The sequence below is a fragment of the Acomys minous genome (assembly GCF_964271855.1).
Source record: "Acomys minous genome assembly, chromosome: 1".
In the NCBI taxonomy this organism is placed as follows: domain Eukaryota; kingdom Metazoa; phylum Chordata; class Mammalia; order Rodentia; family Muridae; genus Acomys; species Acomys minous.
Window position 1 is genome coordinate 13,375,583 of NC_140483.1, and position 19,976 is coordinate 13,395,558.

A 19,976-nucleotide genomic window follows, 5' to 3' on the forward strand; every position below is an offset into this window, starting at 1 on the left:
ACGCTGAACAAAGTGGACATGATGCCTTACAGGAAGGAAAGAGGAGCGAAGCGTCAAGAGTTGAGAAAGATATGAGGAGTAGTCGTTGGTTAATGCAGGCGGCACACAAGTCCTTGTGCTAGTACTAGAGAGGCCTGGAATATTAGCACGCAGGGCTGCTCCTTCAAAGGAGGAAATGAAATACCGCTTATCCAGAAGGCTAGATGCGGCCATGTGTTCTAGCCTGGTGACCTTAGCATTATCTCTGTGGTGGAGACAACACTGGATTCTCTTGTGTTTGTTTTTCTAGAGCTATAAAACCCACCTTTATGGGATATGTCACAGGTAGTCAACCCTCAGAACCTGTCTTTGTATCACATGTACTTTACAAAGAGTTTTGATGCAGGCATGCCCAATCTTTGTTTAGCTTACTTTGGTCCTCAAACAGATTTATGAATGGCTTATTATACATACAGGATTGAGTTAATTATCACCATAAAAGTTTTTAAACCGAATTTTCTGTGCCTAAATATGCCTAAAATAAATTACTTGGGACCAGACTCCTCAAGTTTGAGCCGACACCGGCTACTTAGTTGTTTTGAGCTGAACTGCCTCCTTGCATCCTGTGGATTGCATCCTGCTGGCAATCTAAGTTACAGAGTCTCCTGCAGGTTAACAGATTTAGACTGTGGACTCACAGCCATCATGTATAACCCCACACCTAACTATGCATCAGTTTCAACTAGTATGTCACGTCATCGTTCCAGTTTTATAGGTGAGACAAAGCTTTAGAACCCTTCTGTCTGGTTCAACATTTCATAGCTTATAAATGGCTGCTTCCTGAAATAAACTCAAATAAATTTTATTTCTTTCTAAAATGTTTAAAGGCAAGATGGATTTTTAAAACAACAATCTTATTTTAAAATATAAAATTTGGTTATCTTGTCTCTAAGTTGGGACAAAATAATGTACACTTTAATATTATGAGACTACAAAATACAGTTTACCGACAATGATCCTATGTGCCCTTGACTGTTTTCCATCTAGCAGGTTCTTCAAACACATTTACTGCACTGATGTGACTGACCTTTTTCCCGTATCCATGAACTTGACTTTCGCAGTCTTTGTCTCTTTAGGTGAGGTGTCACTCGCTTCATCACCTTAGAAACAACAGGATTTTTGTACAATTGACAATAGACCTAAAATTTCATTTGCTAATTAATAAGGTTCAACTTGTAACACTGTCTAGCTGTGAACTGCCACAGGAGAGTCTTTTATAGTTTATACTCTGGTACATTCTAGCCACCGATGTCTATCAGGGTAAGGCGGTACCCACAGGCCCCGCCCTTTCATGAGGAACTTCCGACTGTTAAGGGTTGCTGTAGGAGGAAATGTCATTTTCTGCAGTGGAGTCCAACTGGGGGACCTAGACGAGAAGAAAGAGGAGTGTAGAGGGAAACTAATCTTTTAATGCCTTAACCCTCGCTCAGCGTATAATTTTGATCCCATTTTTATGGGAAGAATTGAACACACCAGTTGTAGTCTCTTTTTATCATCTACCTTCTTTCTTCAGAAGTTACACTTTTAACCATAAAAGTGGATGTAATAGCCAGGCCTGTGGTTTCAAATTCAGGAGGTAATAGGCAGGAGGTTAGCCTGGGCTGTAAGAGACTCCATCACAAAACAAGGCAAAGAAGAAAATAAGCTGGAGTAGTTCTCTCTCTCTCTCTCTCTCTCTCTCTCTCTCTCTCTCTCTCTCTCTCTCTCTCTCTCTCTCTCTTTTGTTTTGGTAAAACCTATCAAAGCAAATGGTTTTAGTTCCCAGTGGAGAAAGCTCAGTCTAACTGTTTTGTAGAAAATTCCTATGGTGACAAAATGCCCAGCGTGAATAATCCCGAGGAAGGAGGACTCACTTTTCATCTCCATTTCAGACATTTAGTCCACAGCAGTCGGTTCAACTGGCTCCGGACCTTGATGAGGCAGATCACCATGGGGGTGGTGGGGAGCAGTGGGGATGTGTGGGGAAGGTGGCTGCTCACCTCACTGTGAAAGGGAAGGAGAGCGAGCAAGAGGGGAAGGAGCCAGGAACAAGATACCTCAAGTTCTGGCACCTAGTGACCTACTTTCTCCAGCTAACTTGGAACACGTTAGCCTTGCGGGGGAGACGCAACGCCCAAACCACAGCAATAGCTTGGGTACATACAAGCTTATGTTCGGCTTAAGGTATCCTTAAGCTACAGTGGATTTATCTGAATGCAACCCTCCCCAAGCAGAGGAGCACTCTGTATTATATCTCAGCAATGCTAAGGCTCGGCAGAGATGGCACAGCTGTAGTCCAGTCAAACAGAAATGTAAGCAGTGACAATAGCAGCAGTCATATTTGTCCTTATGGCCTGACAGGGAACTGTACAGAACTAAGGCATAATGGGCTGAAAGATAAGCCAGTAGAAACTACCCAGCCTGAAGTGCCAACAGGAAACACACATGTCTCTTCTCATTTCGTCACTTTTCCGGCTTTTGCCTCTGCATGATTATAGATTTAGATTCTAACGTGAAGGAACCCTTAAAACACAACATAGCATTCTTGCTTAAGGTCTTCTAAGGCTGTTTATACTCATTTTTATGAACCTCAACATGTATGTTATTAATTTGCCCTGGTGATGTCCGCCTTTGTTAAGAGTTTTAGCTTGAGCTAGGCGTGGTGGCTCACACCTTCAATCCCAACACACAGGAGGCAGAGGCAGGCGGATCGCTGTGAGTTCAAGGCCAGCCTGGTCCACAAAGCTAGTTCAGGACAGCCAAGGCTACACAGAGAAAACTTGTCTTGAAAAAACAAACAAACAAACAAACAAACAAACAAAAAAGAGAAGAGTTTTAGCTTGTTTTATGTACACACTAGCTGTCAACTCAAACAGACAGAGCGGACTTCTTCCTGCCTTCACTTTTCTTTCCCCTTTCACCTATTAGCACTCTCCAGAGCTGCCACTGGAGAGTGAAGACACAATATCATCCCTGTGGCTCAGGGAAAACTCACTTTTTGTAGTTCCTCTTTTTATATTCATACACTCAAATAAAGTGTCCAGAAGCCTGCACAGAGTCATGATAACAGTCACGTCCTGTATTGCATATGACAGGAACTTTCTATGCCTTTTCAGAAACTCAAGCCCTTCTGTAACACTTTTTTTAATCATTAATCCAAGACACTCCATTCCTTGTGGACTTATGGTTTTTGACGTTTTCAAAAGCCATGACTTAATGTAAGGCTCCCATCCTAGATCCACAGGGTCCTGGTAATAGAAAGCAGAAGAAGATCTTATGTAAACAAAAATATAGCATTTAAAACAATTTTTTTTATTTTACCACCTACCCCATGGCTAGATTCAGTATTATTTAAAGCTAAAACAACAACAACAACAACAACAACAACAACAACAGGACTCAAGAAATCGCAGTTCTCTGCAATGGTCTTGGAGTTTTAATCTCGGTTTCAAAAGAAAACAAACAATGAGGGTTTGAGACTCGGGTGTACTAGCTGTGAAGCTGGTCAGCTGAGGCAGCCCCAGCTCTCACTCTAATTGGCACCCCAAATTAGGTGGATTAGAGAGGAGAGCCATTCACAGCTGCTAATTAGTTTCATTATGCTTTCTACTTCCACACTACCGTCTTGGTGCTGTTTTCCCCCACATTCTGAGAGTCGTGTAGTAAAAAGGGCTTCAGGGCAATCTTTCCTTTGTTGGCAAAATAATTCATATCAACAGCCGAACCTGACTGTCAGAAACGCTGATGTTCTAGTTTCCCAGTGTCGTATTGATGACAGTATTACTTCTGGATTATGAGGCTTTGGGGGGAGGTTGAGTGTGATTTATCTTGTGCGCCCAACCCTTTAAAGGACCCTAGTTGCTAGTCAACTGGTCCTTTGGGAACCCTTAGCCTTTGGAACTGCTTGACCCTATGATCTTCAGTGTTCGTTGCCTCTTGGATTTCTGGGAACAGGAGAGGATTTTAAAAAGGCAGTAGAGATGGAGAGGAGATTGAGTAGATTTGAGGAGGGAAGGCAGTTGGCGCAGAACTGGGCTAGCGGAGGGAGAGGAGAAGGCAATTGGAGAAGAAGATACTGTTAGCAGACAGTTGACCCAGGAGAAGCTGAGCAGAGCAGATGGGCTACGACAGTTGTTATGGCCTGGAGCTGCTACTACTCGGAAAACTGGAAGAAGGGACTGATTAATCAGACTGTTGGGGAGACTGAAGAGCAGTGCTTAGGAAAGAAATTAGATTCAGGGATCTCTCTCCCCTCTATCCTTCTTTCTCTCCTGTCTAGTGTTAGGAGGCGAAACTGGCTGGGGGGGGGGGGAGGGGCAGATAAAGAAGAACCCACAAAGTAGCAAAAGAGAAGCTACAAGTGCTGCCCAAAGTGGGACTATTTGTTTGTTGGAAAACGAAACATTTAAAGAAAAAGAGAAAAACCATATACTTTACAGGGGGACCTAAAGCTTCTGAGTGCCTGGCGTCACTCAGCTGAGACTAGAGGTAAAACACGATTGAGGATGAGCTGCCTGCCGCTTTGCTAAACAGCACATGCTGTCATGGGTCAGGCTTTGAGACCTTACCATGTACACCACTGCACAGCGAGTGATAGTAGCAGGAGTGACGTTAAAGAGAGAGTCCACTTCAAACATCACTCTGATCCTGTTAGTCAGGGCAATCCGTTCGCTGTTTGCCAGGCACAGTGTTTTAGTATCATCAAGCACAGTGTTTAGATTTTCTATCCAAAAGGTGTCCACTGGGCCATCTAAAACAATCCACTGCCAATCAAAATCTGCAAAGAAAAAATATTTTTAGTGTAGTGAAGACTGATCTCAGACTTCTTTTATTACAATCTTGAAAACTTTCTATCTTATTAGAGAACAGTTTCCTTTTTGTGTGTATACTTATGCATGATACATGTGTGTGCAGTGTGTATGCACATTTGACTGTACATGGGCATATATGTGTGAGGGTATGTATGCATGTACAGGCACATGTATGATGTCAGGTGTCTTCCTCAGTCATCTTCCCCTTTGACTTATGGAGCCAGGGTCTCTTCACGTGGTAATTTTGGCTGGTCTAGCTAGGCAGCTTGCCCCATACGTCTCCTATCTCTGCCTCTTATTGGGATGTCAGATTCATACATACCTGGCTTCTTGCTTGGGTCCTGGGGATCTGAATTCTAGTCCCATGCATGCGTAGAAAGTACTTTATCTACTGAGCTACCCCCCAGCCTCTAGGAAATATTTTCCAAGTTGAAAACATTGTCCCAGGAAACACTAGAGTGAGTGCCAGTGTTACCCTGAAGCCTGTGCTAGACTTTTATGAACAAGATTAACATATATATGTTATTTATATATGCATATATACACACATATACATATACATACGTACATATACATATATGCACATATATGTGTGTATATGTATATATGTGTATATTCTCCATATTCATTAAATGTCAATAAATATGCTATATATTTGAAATGGCTATAAGCACTTTCTAGACATTTGAATGCATTCTTAGGCTATTGAATGCATAATTAACCCTCAAAATCTTGGAAATCTGGATATTTCTTGGAGAATGTTTTATGCACTGCGTATTCAAATGCTGATTTCTGTACTCAGAGACCTGACGGCAGTCCGGACTTTGATGTTATAATCATAATGAAGCATCACCTGTCTTGGTGTGTTGTAACCATTGTTCTCCATCACCTCCTGATTGATTTATAAGGAAAGAACTGACCAGTCAGTGGCTGGGCAGGAGAGGACAAGGCGGGGCCTCTGAGTTCAGGGAGAGGGTCTCAGGTGGGGAACCAGAGAGACGGGGAACCACCTTAAGGATATGGATGGAAAACAAACAGCCAGGGTGAGGCTACGATGGCAGCTAACAGGCCACGTGGCTGGGGAGCAGGCCAGGCCAGCACAGTCAGGTTACAATAGCTCAGTATCTGCCCAGCTATGGTACCTGAAGATTTTAGTAAATATACTAGGTCCCTATGCCATAATTTGGGAACTAGGGCAGGCTTACAATAAAAAAAATCTTAATTTTTACACATACTTTTTCATAATAATATGATTTGTAAATTTGCATCTTCTGCTTAGGAATACTTTTTAGGTATGCTGTTTCTAGAAACTATCAAAGGAAAATCAAAGAATCAAGCCTGTTCAAACTCTGTCACACTGAGAACCCTTCCCACATCACTGCAGCCTTTGTGCTACTATAATACCACATCTTTGATTAGGCAGCTTATAAACAGCACACATGCATGCTTCCCAGCTCTCAAGGCTGGGGGCTAAGATCTATGTGCTGGCAGACTGTTTGGTAAGAGACAGCTTCTTTCTTCCTTTAAAAAAATTTTAATTTGTTCATTTCACATCTCGATTATAGCCCCTCTCTTCTTGACTCTGTATGGCCGCATGATGGAAGACTGCCTTGAGCTCAAGGGTTGGAATTTTAATGTACACACTTTGGGGAAGAGGATGCGAACACACAGAACATCATGCCGCACGCTAATGCTTGTCACCATGATTTTAGAATCCTCCCAGCCAGGTAAGGGAGGTCACAGTGCAGACAGCGAACAGTCAAAAGCACCCAGAAGACATTCAAATGTCCTCCATGAACCGTCCAGAGAGCAGAGGTGGGATCCAGGCAGCCGCTGCTGAGGGGATGGCTCTATCTGTTTGAAATCTCTACCCTTACCCATTATCCTGCAGCCTCACAGGGAAAGCTAACTAGATGCAGTTATTGTCATCCCAAACTCCAGGGAGGCAGACGCACTAGGGAAAGGCCCCTTTAGAGCGTGGACCACAAGCCTCCTGCTGGCTGACGAGCGGCTGCGAGGCCTCAGTCTGGCGTAGGAAAGGGAGGCTGGGGCTCTCCCGGTGGAGTGTCAGCTCCTCGGAAGCAGCAGCTGTATTATACGCCCGCTCTGTGCTAGAGACCAGTCATTTGCTGGCAATACTCAGATGGTTTGGGGTTGCCATTCCCAGACAGGAGGCCGCCACTGCTGTTTCTCATACCACCATTTCTACCATCAACACAATTTTATTCCTAATTATTTGTGAACTGGAAGGCTACTCAGGCTCTAGTGGTTATATGCCGTACCAAAGATGTGCTCACACTGCAAGATGGCTGTGGTGAGACATTTTAAACACATACACAAGGAGGAGGTGAACTGGGCAAGAATGAAAATATTACTGGCCAAAAATGTAAAGACATAAATATAGTTCACATTGGCTCAAAATTTACTTTCTATATTAATCACTTGTTTTATATTTATATGTTTTATATTATAATCACTTATATAAATCACTGAATTTAATAATAATAGATCTTACCACGAGTTTCCGGAATTTTAACATCTTTTTCTATTTCCTTCATAAACATGGTGTTATCGATATCTGCCGCAGTGGAGAAACCAACTTGGAAAATCTAAATTATATAATGAATAATCAAGATGCAGCATTGTGCTAGCAGTTTTCTGTCTTTATCATCGCTATTGAGTAACTGTCATTTTAATATAGGCTCTTATAATTTAAAAGTGTTTTTCATAAGCCTCACAGTAGCTACAAAGTGAAAAGGTGAACTTAGCAAGTAACTGTAGATGATGTGAACATTCAAAAATCCAGCATCAGAGCACCAGGTATACAGAGCAGATGTTAATAGACTTAAAGGCTGAAGGATCCTGGTATACTAACAGCGAAGGGCTTTAGCACTCTGCTTTCACCACTATCAAGTCATCCTGGTGCAAAATCAGCAAAGAAACCGCACAGTACCAACTGCACCAACTGGACCACAGCACGTGGTACAGAGCCCGCTACCCAGCAGCTGCAGGAACTCACACTCTGCACTGGCACGAGGAACACCCTCCTGAATAGTTCATGTTACTGCCGAGTCCCAACAAACTGTGAAAAAGGATTATAGTTTTATGACCACAATGGGACAACTGTAACAACAAAAACTTTGTAAACTATATGCATATATGGAACTCAACAGTTTTGTGTTTTAATACAGAGTCTCTCTGATCTGGAACTTTCCATGTTTCTTTGACCTCACAGGTATCTGCCCACTTCTGCCTCCTGGGCACAGAATTAAAAATGTAACTTAACTTTTAAGAGCAACAAAATGGCTGATCATGAGGATGAAGGCCTGTCGTCTCAGCTACCTAGGATGCCAGGGCAGAAGGATTACGAGGTGAGGCCTGCCTGGGGGACTCGAGTAACTTTGAGGCCAGCCTAGAAAACTCAGTGCGATTCTGTCTTAGGAAAGGCGGAGCAGGGCAGCAGGTGTGACCACGCACAGGGCCTGAATTCAAGCCGAGTTCTGCTTCCTCGTAAAACAACGGGCTCTTCGAATACACAAGCAGAATCCACAAACCTTCTGCTGGCTGGTGGAAAGGAGAAGACTTACAGGATAAGGAGATGAAAGCTGAGACAGCACAGCAGATAGCACAGGAACAGTAAGGATTACTACACACTAAACACAAAATGCCGGTATCTCTGACTACGTGAAATAAATGGACAAACTCCTAGACACGTGAATATCACCAAGACTGAATCAAGGAGAAACAGAAAACACTGAAAGACCAATAAGGAGCAATGAGGCAAAATCAGTAATAAAAAAATTCCTCCTCAAACAAAAGCTTGGACCAGCTAGCGTCACTGCAGGCAAAAAAGATGAACACAAATATTCTAGAACATATTCTAGAAAAGTAAAGAGAAAGGAATTCTTCTGGCTCATTCCATGAGACCAAACTGACAGGAACACAATAAACAGAAAACTGTGGGCCAATGACCTCCATCAAAACAAATGCAAAATTCTTAGGCAAAATATCAGCAACCCAAACAGAATACTATACATAAAGGATTTAGCTATGGTCAAGTGGGATATATCTCAGAGATGCAACATGGCTTAACACATACATACAAACTGAACTCGATACACGTCATCAACAAAACAAGGCACAAAAATGTATTATCTCAACAGATTTAAAAAAAAAGCATTTGGTAAAATTCAGAATACCTTCATGATAAAACTGAAAAGACAAGTCCACAAAGAGTATGTTTTTAAATGTGTTTCTTGAGTCTGAGACAATATAAATGTTTCATATGGTAGAGAGATAACTCATAGCTTTTCATAAGGAATGCATCTTTTTAACCAATACAAAAATATAGCACCAGATTAATAAAACCATTTCTTTAAATGCTAGGAATTTATTTTTAAATTAAGGGAATACTTATGTACTAATCTCAACATGTTCAACTATTCTTTGTTATCTACTGAGAAAACTGTTTCTTAGAAGCCCCGGAAAACACCATAGCCTAAGAATGCTCGTGTATCCTATGTAAAATGGTACAGCATTTATATATAACCTACACATACCTTCATGTCTGAATTACTCAATCTAACACACATTAGAGGTTAGATACGACGCTGTTAGATTGATAAGGAAACGTCTGTACACACTTAGTACAGACCCATTTCATTTCCAAATAGTTTGTATCTATTTTTGGGTGAATCTGCAGAGGTGAAACTCATGGATTCTGAGATATGATTATATTCTCAAAGTGGTTCTTAATTATGTTTGTATATTACTTTATGAGCTGGCAAATGTGGACTATTATTTCGTATCTTTACTAACCCTTTGGTTTCAAATATCACCTTTTGCTTACCTATTGAAAATTATCAATAATCTTGTGTATTACTTATAAGAACACAATTTTTCATTTTTTTACCACTTATATTTACTGTTTAACAAATTTTGCATCAAATAGTGTATTTATTTATTTTTAAATAAAGCCATCCTCATTTCTTTAATCTATAAGGCACATTGGTGATACTTGGCCAGGCTGTCCTCTATCTTAGGCTTAACTCTCTTTGCATTCCTTTAAACACAATTATCTTCAACTTCACTCTATGGTTTACTGACCACTTAAAAACTTATTAATGCATTTTCTATTTTTTTTCTTTTGATTTTTGAGACAGGGTCTTTCTGTGCAGCCTTGGCTGTCCCGAACTTGCTTTGTAGACCAGGCTGGCCTCGAACTCACATTGATCCACCTGCCTCTGCCTCCCGAGTGCTGGGATTAAAGGCCTGGGACATTTTCTAATAATGTAACTTACATTTAAAAAAACTGTTCATAATACTTCTTCCTCTTACATGAGTAGGTGGCTAATGATATTTTAACAAATAGCTTGAACTATGCACCTGTCTATATTAGTCAAAGGAAAATAATAAATTCCATACTAAACTTACATTAGATAAGTCCGTGCTTCTCGGCATTAGTTTAAGGTGACTGATTTTCTTGGAGTAATCCGCAGTGCTAATCTGAACATAATTTCGAATTACTGCTGACAACAACCCGTCAGTCCATTCCATGGTATTAATGTCCAGATGTCCATACAGTTCTCGAAGAGTGACACATTTTGGATTCAGAACACAAACATCTACTTTTCCTTTTCTTCCTACAAACTGGGAAGAGGGGATGGAATATCCAACATTGTTTTAATCGTTAGTTATAGCACAATTACTTAATTTTTTTCTACAGTTGTTGCCAAATACATTTTAGGAAAAATCTTTTACATCAAACAAAACATGTCTAGTAATTAACAAGACAGAAAAAAACTGACTTGTCTTTAAAAAAATTCTAAATAACACAAGTAGCTACGTCAAGAAAAGATCTCACTGAGCTCCACTGCAGAACACAGGCTCTGACTGGGATGTGGAACCAGAGTGTAGAGAGGCCTGAAAGCAGGGTGCCCTCCTGGTCTACTTGGATATTATCCACAAAAGTTTAATTTGTGTGGGCTCCACCTGAGCTTTTCTGTTTTATCTCTTTCAGATTTAAGCAGGGTAAGGGGCAGACATGTTGTCAGAAAACACACACTCACTTAATGCAGAAGAAGAGGTTATGGGTACAGATGTACAAGATAAGAATTAGAGACTACAACATGAACAATTCTGAAGAAGAAATTTCATACTGAGAGAAAAAATTGCACGTAACTTATGAAGCTGACTTTCTAAGATGAGGGAGTATACCATCACCAACAAAATCTTCAATAATTGAAGGTTGTGTAGTTTAGTGGAGTCTTTTACTTTATATTGCGACTCCACAGACAGCTAGTATTATTAATAGTAATAAGTCTATCAAAACACAGCATATTTTACACCAACCAGCTAAAAGACAAAATAGAGACTAAGTTTAATTTCCTTTTATGTGTATGGGTGCTTTGCTTGCATGAGCGTCTGTCTGTATGCATGACTGTGCCTGTAGAAGCAGAAGAGGGCAGCAGATCCCCCGGAACTGGGGTTACAGATGGTTGTGAGCTCCCATGTGTATCCTGGGAGTTGAGCACAGGTCCTTTGAAGGAGCAGCCAGTGCTCCTAACTGCTGAGCCATCTCTCCAGCTCCCTAACAATCATCATATAAGTTCCAATCACAAAAATCCAAAGTTTTGTGGACCAGAAACTTACAAATCTGGTAAACATTTTCTAGAAAAAAAATTCTAGAAAAAATAAAGAATAAGTTATTCGGCATAAAGGTAATATCATATTGAAACTTTAAATGCATTTCAGGTAAAATAAAGAATAAAAATATAGTTGATACTGTCTTGGAGGGTTAATCAACTTAATAGCAGAAGAAAGATCATATAAATACTGGAAAAAGAAGTATAATTATTTTTATTCGAAGATGACTGAATCGATACTCTGGAAGCAATTGGATTGATACTCAGGAAGCTAAATACAAAACATATAAGTTAATTATTTTATGTTACATTCCTCATCACCAGTCTGACATGTAAATTTAAAAAATCTCACTTACCACAATGATTTTTTACTATAAAACTAGCAATAAATCTAGTAAGTAGGAGAAATAAATATATATGCTAAAGTATAAGCTGTTCACAGATGAAAAATACCTTAGTTAGCAGATACTTACTTTTGAGCCAGATTGCCCTTTTTTACGTGATAAGACTTCTGTCAGCGGGAGCATCACCAGTGCTTTCTCTAAAATTCTCCTGATGGTCGTCTTCCCTCCACCTGTTGGGCCCACTAGCATCATACCAACAGAAGCCTAAAACGAAATTCACAGACTAGTGTACTGAGGAACTTCTTAAAGTTTCTACACACACACACACACACACACACACACACACACACACACACACACACACGCTTCCTTCATACGTTTGCTCAATCCACGATAGGCTGGCCTCTGCTTTATTGTATAGGTTAAGGCTGAAATGACAGGAGATGTCCTAATCAAGAAATATTTTTAAATTCTTGGTGATTCTTTTGATTTCCTACTTTTTCCTATTCCTTGCGGCTTTCTGAACTGCTGAGTTGTGTAACGATGCTTTTCCTCTTTTTCTTTTTCTTTCCATGCTAGCCTCCCCTTAGTCATTCTTGCTCCTCTTTGTCCTTTGTTGTTACTTTTACTCTTCATCAACTTGGCCTTAAGTATGATTCAGCTCCTAATGGTCCTCCCACTCCCACTCCAAAGCCCAGGAAATATTTTCAACAAAATCATAGAAGGAAACTTCTCAATCTAAAGAAATAGGTGCCTATAAACATACAAGAAGCTTACAGAACACCAAATAGATTGGACCAGAGAAGAAAGTCCTCATGCCACATAATAATAAAAACACTAAATGTACAGAACAAAGACTAAATATTAAAAGCCACAAGGGAAAAAGGCCAAGTAACATTTAAAGGCAGACCTATCAGAATTATACCTGACTTCTTAAAGGAGAGTCTAAAAGTGAGAAGGGCCTGGCTAGATATCTTGCAGTCTTTAAGGGACCACAGATGTCATCCCAGACTAGTATAACCAGCAAAGCTGTCAATCACAATATATGGAGAAAGCAAAACATTCCACAACAAAATCAAATTCAAATAATATCTATCCACAAATCCAGCCCTAAAAAAAGATATTAGAAGAAAAATTCCAACCCAAGGAGGTTAGCTACACCCAATACAACACAGAAGTTAAATAACTTCAGACCAACAAAACCAAAAGAAGGGACATGGACACACACACACACACACACACACACACACACACACACAAAAAAAAACACACCACTACTACTATCACCACCACCACCACCAATGTAAAAAATAACAGGAATTAACAATCATTGGTCATTAATATCTCTCCACATCAATGGACTCAATGAAACTAACAGATGTTATGAGTAAAATAGACCTAACAGATATTTACAGAACATTTCACCCAAACACAAAAGAATACTCTTTCTTCTCAGCACCTCATGGAATCTTCTCCAAAATTGACCATATACAGATACAAGAAAACTGAAATAACCCCATGTGTCTTATCAGACCACTATGGATTAAAGCTGGACTTCAAGAACAACAGAAACAACAGAAAGCCTACAAACTTATGGAAACTAAACAACTCTCTACTCACAGGTCAGGGAAGAAATAAAGTGAAAGCCTTTCTAGAATTCAATGAAAATGAAAACACAACATACCCAAACTTATGGGCCACAATGAAAGCAGTGCTAAGAAGAAAGTTATTAGGACTAAGTAGCTTCATAAAAATATTGGAGAGTTCTCACACTAGCAACTTATCAGCACACCTGAAAGCTCTAGAACAAAAGGAAGCAAATACATATAAGAGGAATAGACAGCAGGAAAAAAACCTCAGGGCAGAAATCAATAAATTAGAAACAAAGAGAATAATGTAAAGAATCAGTGAAACCAAGAGCTGGTTCTTAAGAGAAAATCAACAATACAGACAAACCCCTTAGCCAAACTAGCTAAAAGGCAGAGAAACAATATGCAACTTGATGAAAATCAGAAATGAAAATGGGGACATAATAGCAGACAGAGGAAATCCAAAGAATTAGGTCTTACTTCAAAAGCCCATACTCCACAAGTTTGGAAAATCTAAATGAAATGGAAGATTTTCTTGATAGATACTACTTACCAACATTAAATAAAGGTCATGTAAAATATTAATATGGTACTATAACACCCAAGGTAATAGAATCAGTCATTAAAAGTCTCCCAACTAAAATAAGCCCAGGACAAGACGGTTTTTAGCACAGAATAGAAACAGAAATAACATTACCAAACTCATTCTATGAGGCCACAGTCACCCTGATACCTAAACCACACAAAGACTCAATAAAGAGAGATTTTCAGATCCATTTCTCTTATGTACACTGATACAAAAATATTCAATAAACTACTCATAATCTGAATCCAAGAACACATCAAAAACATCATCCACCATGATCAAGTAGGCTTCATCCCAGGGATGCAGGGATGGTTCAACATATGAAAATCCATCAATGTAACCCATCATATAAACAAACTGAAAGAAAAAAAAAAGACACACGTTCACCTCATTAGATGCTAAGAAAACCTTTGACAAAACCCAGTACTCCTTCATGATAAAAGTTTTGGAGAGATCAGGGAAACATAGTGTATACATAAACACAATAAAAATAATATACAGCGAGCCAATAACCAACATCAAATGAAATGAAGAGAAACTTAGAGCAATTCTACTAAAATCAGAAGCAAGACAAGGCTGCTCACACTCTCTATATCTGTTCAGTATAGTACTTGAAGTTCTAGCTAGCGTAAGACAACTACAGGAGATCAAATGGGCACACCTTGCAAAGAAAGAAGAATCGCTATTCACATGTGATATTAGGGTATACATAAGTGACCCCCCAAGATTCTACAAGGAACTCCTACAGCTGATAAACAACTTCAGCAACATGGCTGGATAAAAAATTAACTAAAAAAAAAAAATCAGTAGCCCTCCTTTATGCAAATGATAAACAGACTGAGACAAAAATTAGGAAAACAACAGTTGTCACAATAGCCACAAATAATATAAAATATCTTAGTGTAACTCAAACTAAGCAAGTGAAAGATCTGTATGACAAGATCTTCAAGTTTCTGAAGGAAGAAATTGAAGAAGATATCAAAAGATGGAAAGATTTCCTATGCTCTTGGATTGGTAGGATAGTGAAAATGGCCATCTTACAAAAAGTAATCTATAGATTCAATGCAATTCTATCAAAATTCCAACACAGCCCTTTAAAAATTGTGAAAGAGCAATTTCAACTTCATATGGAGAAATTAAAATCCCAGAATAGCTAAAACAATCCGAAGACATAAAAGATCTTCCCTGATCTCAAGCTGTACTGCAGAGAAATAGTAATAAAAACTACATGATATTGGGCATAAAAACAGACAGGGAGATCAATGGAATAAAATTTAAGACTCAGAAATAAACCTACACACCTATAGACACTTTTTTTTTTGTCAAGGAAGCAAAAACCATACAATGGAATAAAAGCATCTTCAACAAATGGGATACAGTGCCAGCAGAGAATCTTTGTTGGCAGAGAAGCACTTAAAAATGTTCAATGTCCTTATTCATCAGGGAAATGCAAATCAAAATGACTGCGAGATGCCATCTTACATTCATCAGACTGGTTAAGGTAAAAAATTCAAATGACAACACATGCTGGTCAGGATGTGGAGCAAAGGGAACATTCCTCCATTGCTGGCAGGAGTGAAAACTTGTACAAGTACTTTGGAAATCAGTCTGGTGCTTACTTAGAAAATCGGAAATGGTCCTACCACAGGACCCAGCTATACCACTCTTGGGCATATATCCAAAATATCCTTCACCATACCACAAGAACACTTGCTCAGCTATATTCATAGCAGCTTTATTCAAAATAGCCAGATATTGGAAACCTAGATGTCCCTCAACTGAAGAATGGATAAAGGAAATGCGGGACATTTACACAATGGAATACTACTCAGTTATTAAAAACAATGAGGCCAGCCTGGTCTACAAGGCAAATTCAGGACAGCCAAGGCTACACAGAGAAACTCAGTCTAGAAAAACAAACAACCCCCCCAAACCCTCCAAAACAAACAAACAAACAAATGAACAAAAACAATGATACCATGAAATTTGCAGGCAAATGGATGGAACTAGAAAACATCATCCTAGGTGAAGTTACCTAGACCCAGAAAGATACACATGGTATGTACTCACTTATAAGTGGATATTAGCCACAAAGTACAGGATAACCACCCTACAATCCACAGACCCAAAGAAGCTAAGTAACAAGAAGGGCTCTGGGGAGGATGCTTGACTCTCACTCAGAAGGGGAACTAAAATAGACATCAGAGGTGGATGGAAGGAGGGCACTGGGTGGAAGACAGGGTGGGGAGGGGAATGGGGGCTCATCAGGTGTGAAGAAACAGGGGTCGGGGTAGGGGGAGGGCTGGGAGAGAGAACAGAAATCAGTGGGGGCACATCTCTGGGACGAGCCAGAGACCTGAGGTGAGAGAGGTTCCTGGGAGTCCATACTGAGACTTCTAACAGTACGTGGTATGGCGCCTGAAGTGGCCACCTCCTGTAGCCCGGTGGGACTTCTAGTTGAGGGAGGGGGACACCACCTTACCTACAAAACCTTCAACCCAAAATTTGTGCCGCCTACAAGATGTGCAGGGATTAAAAACTATGCACAGACTGATGGAATGGCCAACCATAATCTGGCCAACTTGAGACTCATCCCATGGGAGAAAGCCAATCTCTGACAGTATTAGTAATACTCTCCTATGCTTGCAGACAGGAGCCTAACATAACTAACTGTCTTCTGAGAGGCTTCACCCAGCAGCTGATGGAAACAGATGCAGAGACCCACAGCCAAACAATAAGTGGAGCTAGGGGAGTCTTGTGGAAGAGTGGGGGTAAGGACCGAGGGAGCTGGAAGGGTCAAGTGTAGGCAACACAGTTATTGTGCAATTCAAATGCTGATTTCTGGGCCCTCCCTATCTGGGTGCAACCCTTGTTCTAAGAATCTCCTGCCTCAGTGCTGTGTAAACATTGCTTCCCTATTCTCCCCTGATATGCCAGTAAAGTAGCTTACAGCCAGTTGCTGAGCATGGGAGAGATGGGGCTGGATTTCCTGCCAGCCAGGGGAGGAGGAATTAGAAGATCCGGCCAGGGGGATTCAGCCATGGGAGAAGTTCAGTAGACATCAGGAGAGGCATCTGGAACAGGAAAAGCTACAAAGCACAAGTATCTCTGGGAGGAAGCCAAATTAGCTTAGAGGGTTAAGAATAAAGTAATAACTGCTCAGTTCTTGTGCTGTGAAGCTTATTTAAATCATATAATAGAGTCTCAATTATTGGTATGATAGCCGGGCTAAGAGAGAAACTGAGAAACAAACACAGGTTTCATAAAAAGCAACTTTAAAAGTCAAAGACATGAGTTGGAGAGATGGCTCAGAGGTTAGGAGTGCTGACTGCTTTTCCGGAGGTCCTGAGTTCAGTTCCTAGCAACCGCAGGGTGGCTCACAGCTATACATAATACATTACACACACACACACACACACACACACACACACACACACACACAGTCAAGGATACTACAAGAAGAGCTAGCCTGAATCATCAACAAAAAACCATATATAGGCTGGACCTAGATCCCCTGCACACATGTAGCAGATGTGTAGCTGGAACAGGCGCTGTCTCTGATTCTGTTGCTTGCCTTTGGGTCCCTTTCCCCTATCTGGGTTGCCTTTTCTGGCCTCAGTGGGAGAGGATGTGCCTAGTCTTACTGTGACCTGATGTATCGGGGTGGGTTGGTACCCACTGGGAAGGGCTCTCCTTCTTTGAGGAGAAGGGGAAAGAGAAATGGGGCAAGGAGAATTTGAAGGGGGGACAGGGGGGAGAGGAGGGAGGGGGTAAAGGGGGATTGGGATGTGAGGTGAGTAAATATATTAATGAAAACCATAGGATACAAAAAGCCCAAACTATAATGGAATAGGACCTACTGAATTAAAATTATCTTCAATACAACGTGAACATAGTAACACTTCTAAAAAGTTGAGACTTTGAGAATTTACTCATAATGCACACAAACAATAAACAATTATAATGTAAAATACACAATGAGAAACATACATTTCCCAAGAAAAAGATAGACAACCAAAAAATACATAATGAGAAATAAAACAATAAAATATACAATGAGAAACATATACATTTCCTAATAAAAAGATAAACCAAATGAAAAATGAGTACAGTATATAATCCGGCAATTCACATAAAGCTCAAACGGCTAAAAGTTTTTAAGAGACACAGAATATTACAAGGAACCATGGGTAGGCACACTCTAGTGTTTGTGAAAATGCACAACATAGGTCCACAGCCAGGCAGAACGGCAAGTTTAAAGATGGGATAGCAATGGGATTCAGCCTATTTTACATTACACTTGTAGGGCTCTGACAAGTATATATTATTAAATAAAAGTGAAAATATCAATGCAGTGTGTTGAATTAAGGTGAGATACAAAGTCTAGGAAAACACTTACTATGCCACCAAGCTTCAGAGTGCCCTAGCTGCTCTCTTTTGTTCTTACTGTGTTGTTTTGAACTTGATCTTACTGACTGCAACCCAGGTAAAGAACCTGCTGAGATGCAATTTTATACTCACCTGAAGTTGATTATAAAACTGTATGATCTTTTCTTTCTGAGATGGCCAGTGTTGAAAGCCTAATTGTTCTGTTGCAATAGATATCGCTTTCTAAAAGGACATAAGTATATTAAAATGCATTATAATATGATTATATATATGTACATGTGCATGCATCTATCTATCTATGCATCTATCTATCTATCTATCTATCTATCTATCTATCATCTATCTATGTATCCATCCATTTATTGACCTGTTATAGTTCTGGGGATAGAACTCAGGGCCTTGCACAAACTAGCCTAAGGATCCACTACTGTGCCATGCCCCCAGCCCAAACCCTTAAACTGTAATAATTTAGAGCCTCTTAACTATTTATTAACGATTGTAGTTTACAAGAACTTTTTTTTTAGTTCACCAACTTCCTTGAGAATAATGAAAGCCATCATTTTATTTTCCTCACCAGAAAGTGCAACACAAAGAAAAGTTTATGTTCACAGACCTTTGGTAGCAAATTCATAAACCCTCCCCCCTTCCAACCAAGAATCCCTACTTTCAGATTCATTAATATGTAAAATCATATACACAAAGCAACAAAAATGGACTCAGCATGTGTTGTTTATGTCAGTGCATATATTTATAACAATAACAATCAAAGAAAAGGAGGCCATCAACTTATGAGGGAGTGAGATGGGACACAGGAGGCACTGAAGGGAAGAAAGGAAAGGGGGGAGTGGTGATGTACTTATATTTTAATTGAAATATATTTTACAAATATTTAGCTACAAATATTAATTCACCCTACATTAAAATAAAATGTAAAAGGTGGTTCTATCGCCATTGTGGTGGCTTTCAATTTTGTAATGATCAATGTTTCTAAGGGAATGTTCTAAGACAATAAACAAAACTGTTAAGTTGTAAGCATGATTTACTTCCTTAAAATGTCTAAAACAGAAAAAAAAAAAAAGAGAAAAAGAAAAAGAATCCCATCCCCCAACCAAAAAGAATGGGAAGCCGTGTTTCCTTCTAAAGGAGGGTTTATCTCCACGTGGATAATTGGTAATTGTGTCTCCCGTCTGCTCCTGTCTCCTTGCATCTTTATAATGACAAAGAACAAAGCAGACAGAAGAGCCACTGGCCAGGACTAGGCCGTGGAGACCGGCAGCTCCTAGGTGAGACAGAGAGAGGCAAATGGTGAGTGTGTAAAAGGCCTCACAAACAACCAGATGAGACTGCTCACCTGAGGCCCCAGCCTCAAGCAGTTGAGTCATTATGAAGCTGATCTGGGTTGAGGAAAGAAGTCGCACAGGCGTGAAATCTGAAGCATATATAGTGAACAATGAGCCACCCAATCATGGTCATTGAGAGATGTCTGGCAACCCGTCCCTCTGGCTACACATCTTAACAGAGTTCTTACTTTGGATTGCTTCTGGATACATCTATAATCTTGCTTTAAGTAATTCAGAACTATATGTGATGCTTCT

At 40.0% G+C, this 19,976-nt stretch overlaps 1 protein-coding gene across 6 annotated transcripts in view; it reads right to left on the bottom strand.

Annotated features, from left to right (window-relative positions):
- The window catches only part of DNAH14 (dynein axonemal heavy chain 14), a 230,415-nt gene that overhangs the window by 121,540 nt on the left and 88,899 nt on the right, over positions 1 to 19,976 (bottom strand). For 5 of the 6 annotated variants that reach the window (XR_014781397.1, XR_014781398.1, XM_084793762.1 and 2 more), the window contains exons 36-42: positions 18,514 to 18,603; positions 11,947 to 12,081; positions 10,263 to 10,478; positions 7,345 to 7,438; positions 4,587 to 4,795; positions 3,014 to 3,266; positions 1,067 to 1,139 (exon numbers count right to left, since the gene is read on the bottom strand). Coding sequence is in view for 4 of the 6 variants with exons in the window: in XM_084793762.1 (XP_084649888.1) it covers positions 1,067 to 1,139; positions 3,014 to 3,266; positions 4,587 to 4,795; positions 7,345 to 7,438; positions 10,263 to 10,478; positions 11,947 to 12,081; positions 18,514 to 18,603 (1,070 nt within the window). In the remaining 2 variants the exon portion in view is untranslated. The remainder of the gene's footprint in view (positions 1 to 1,066; positions 1,140 to 3,013; positions 3,267 to 4,586; positions 4,796 to 7,344; positions 7,439 to 10,262; positions 10,479 to 11,946; positions 12,082 to 18,513; positions 18,604 to 19,976) is intronic. The other variant, XM_084793763.1, reaches the window with a different exon arrangement.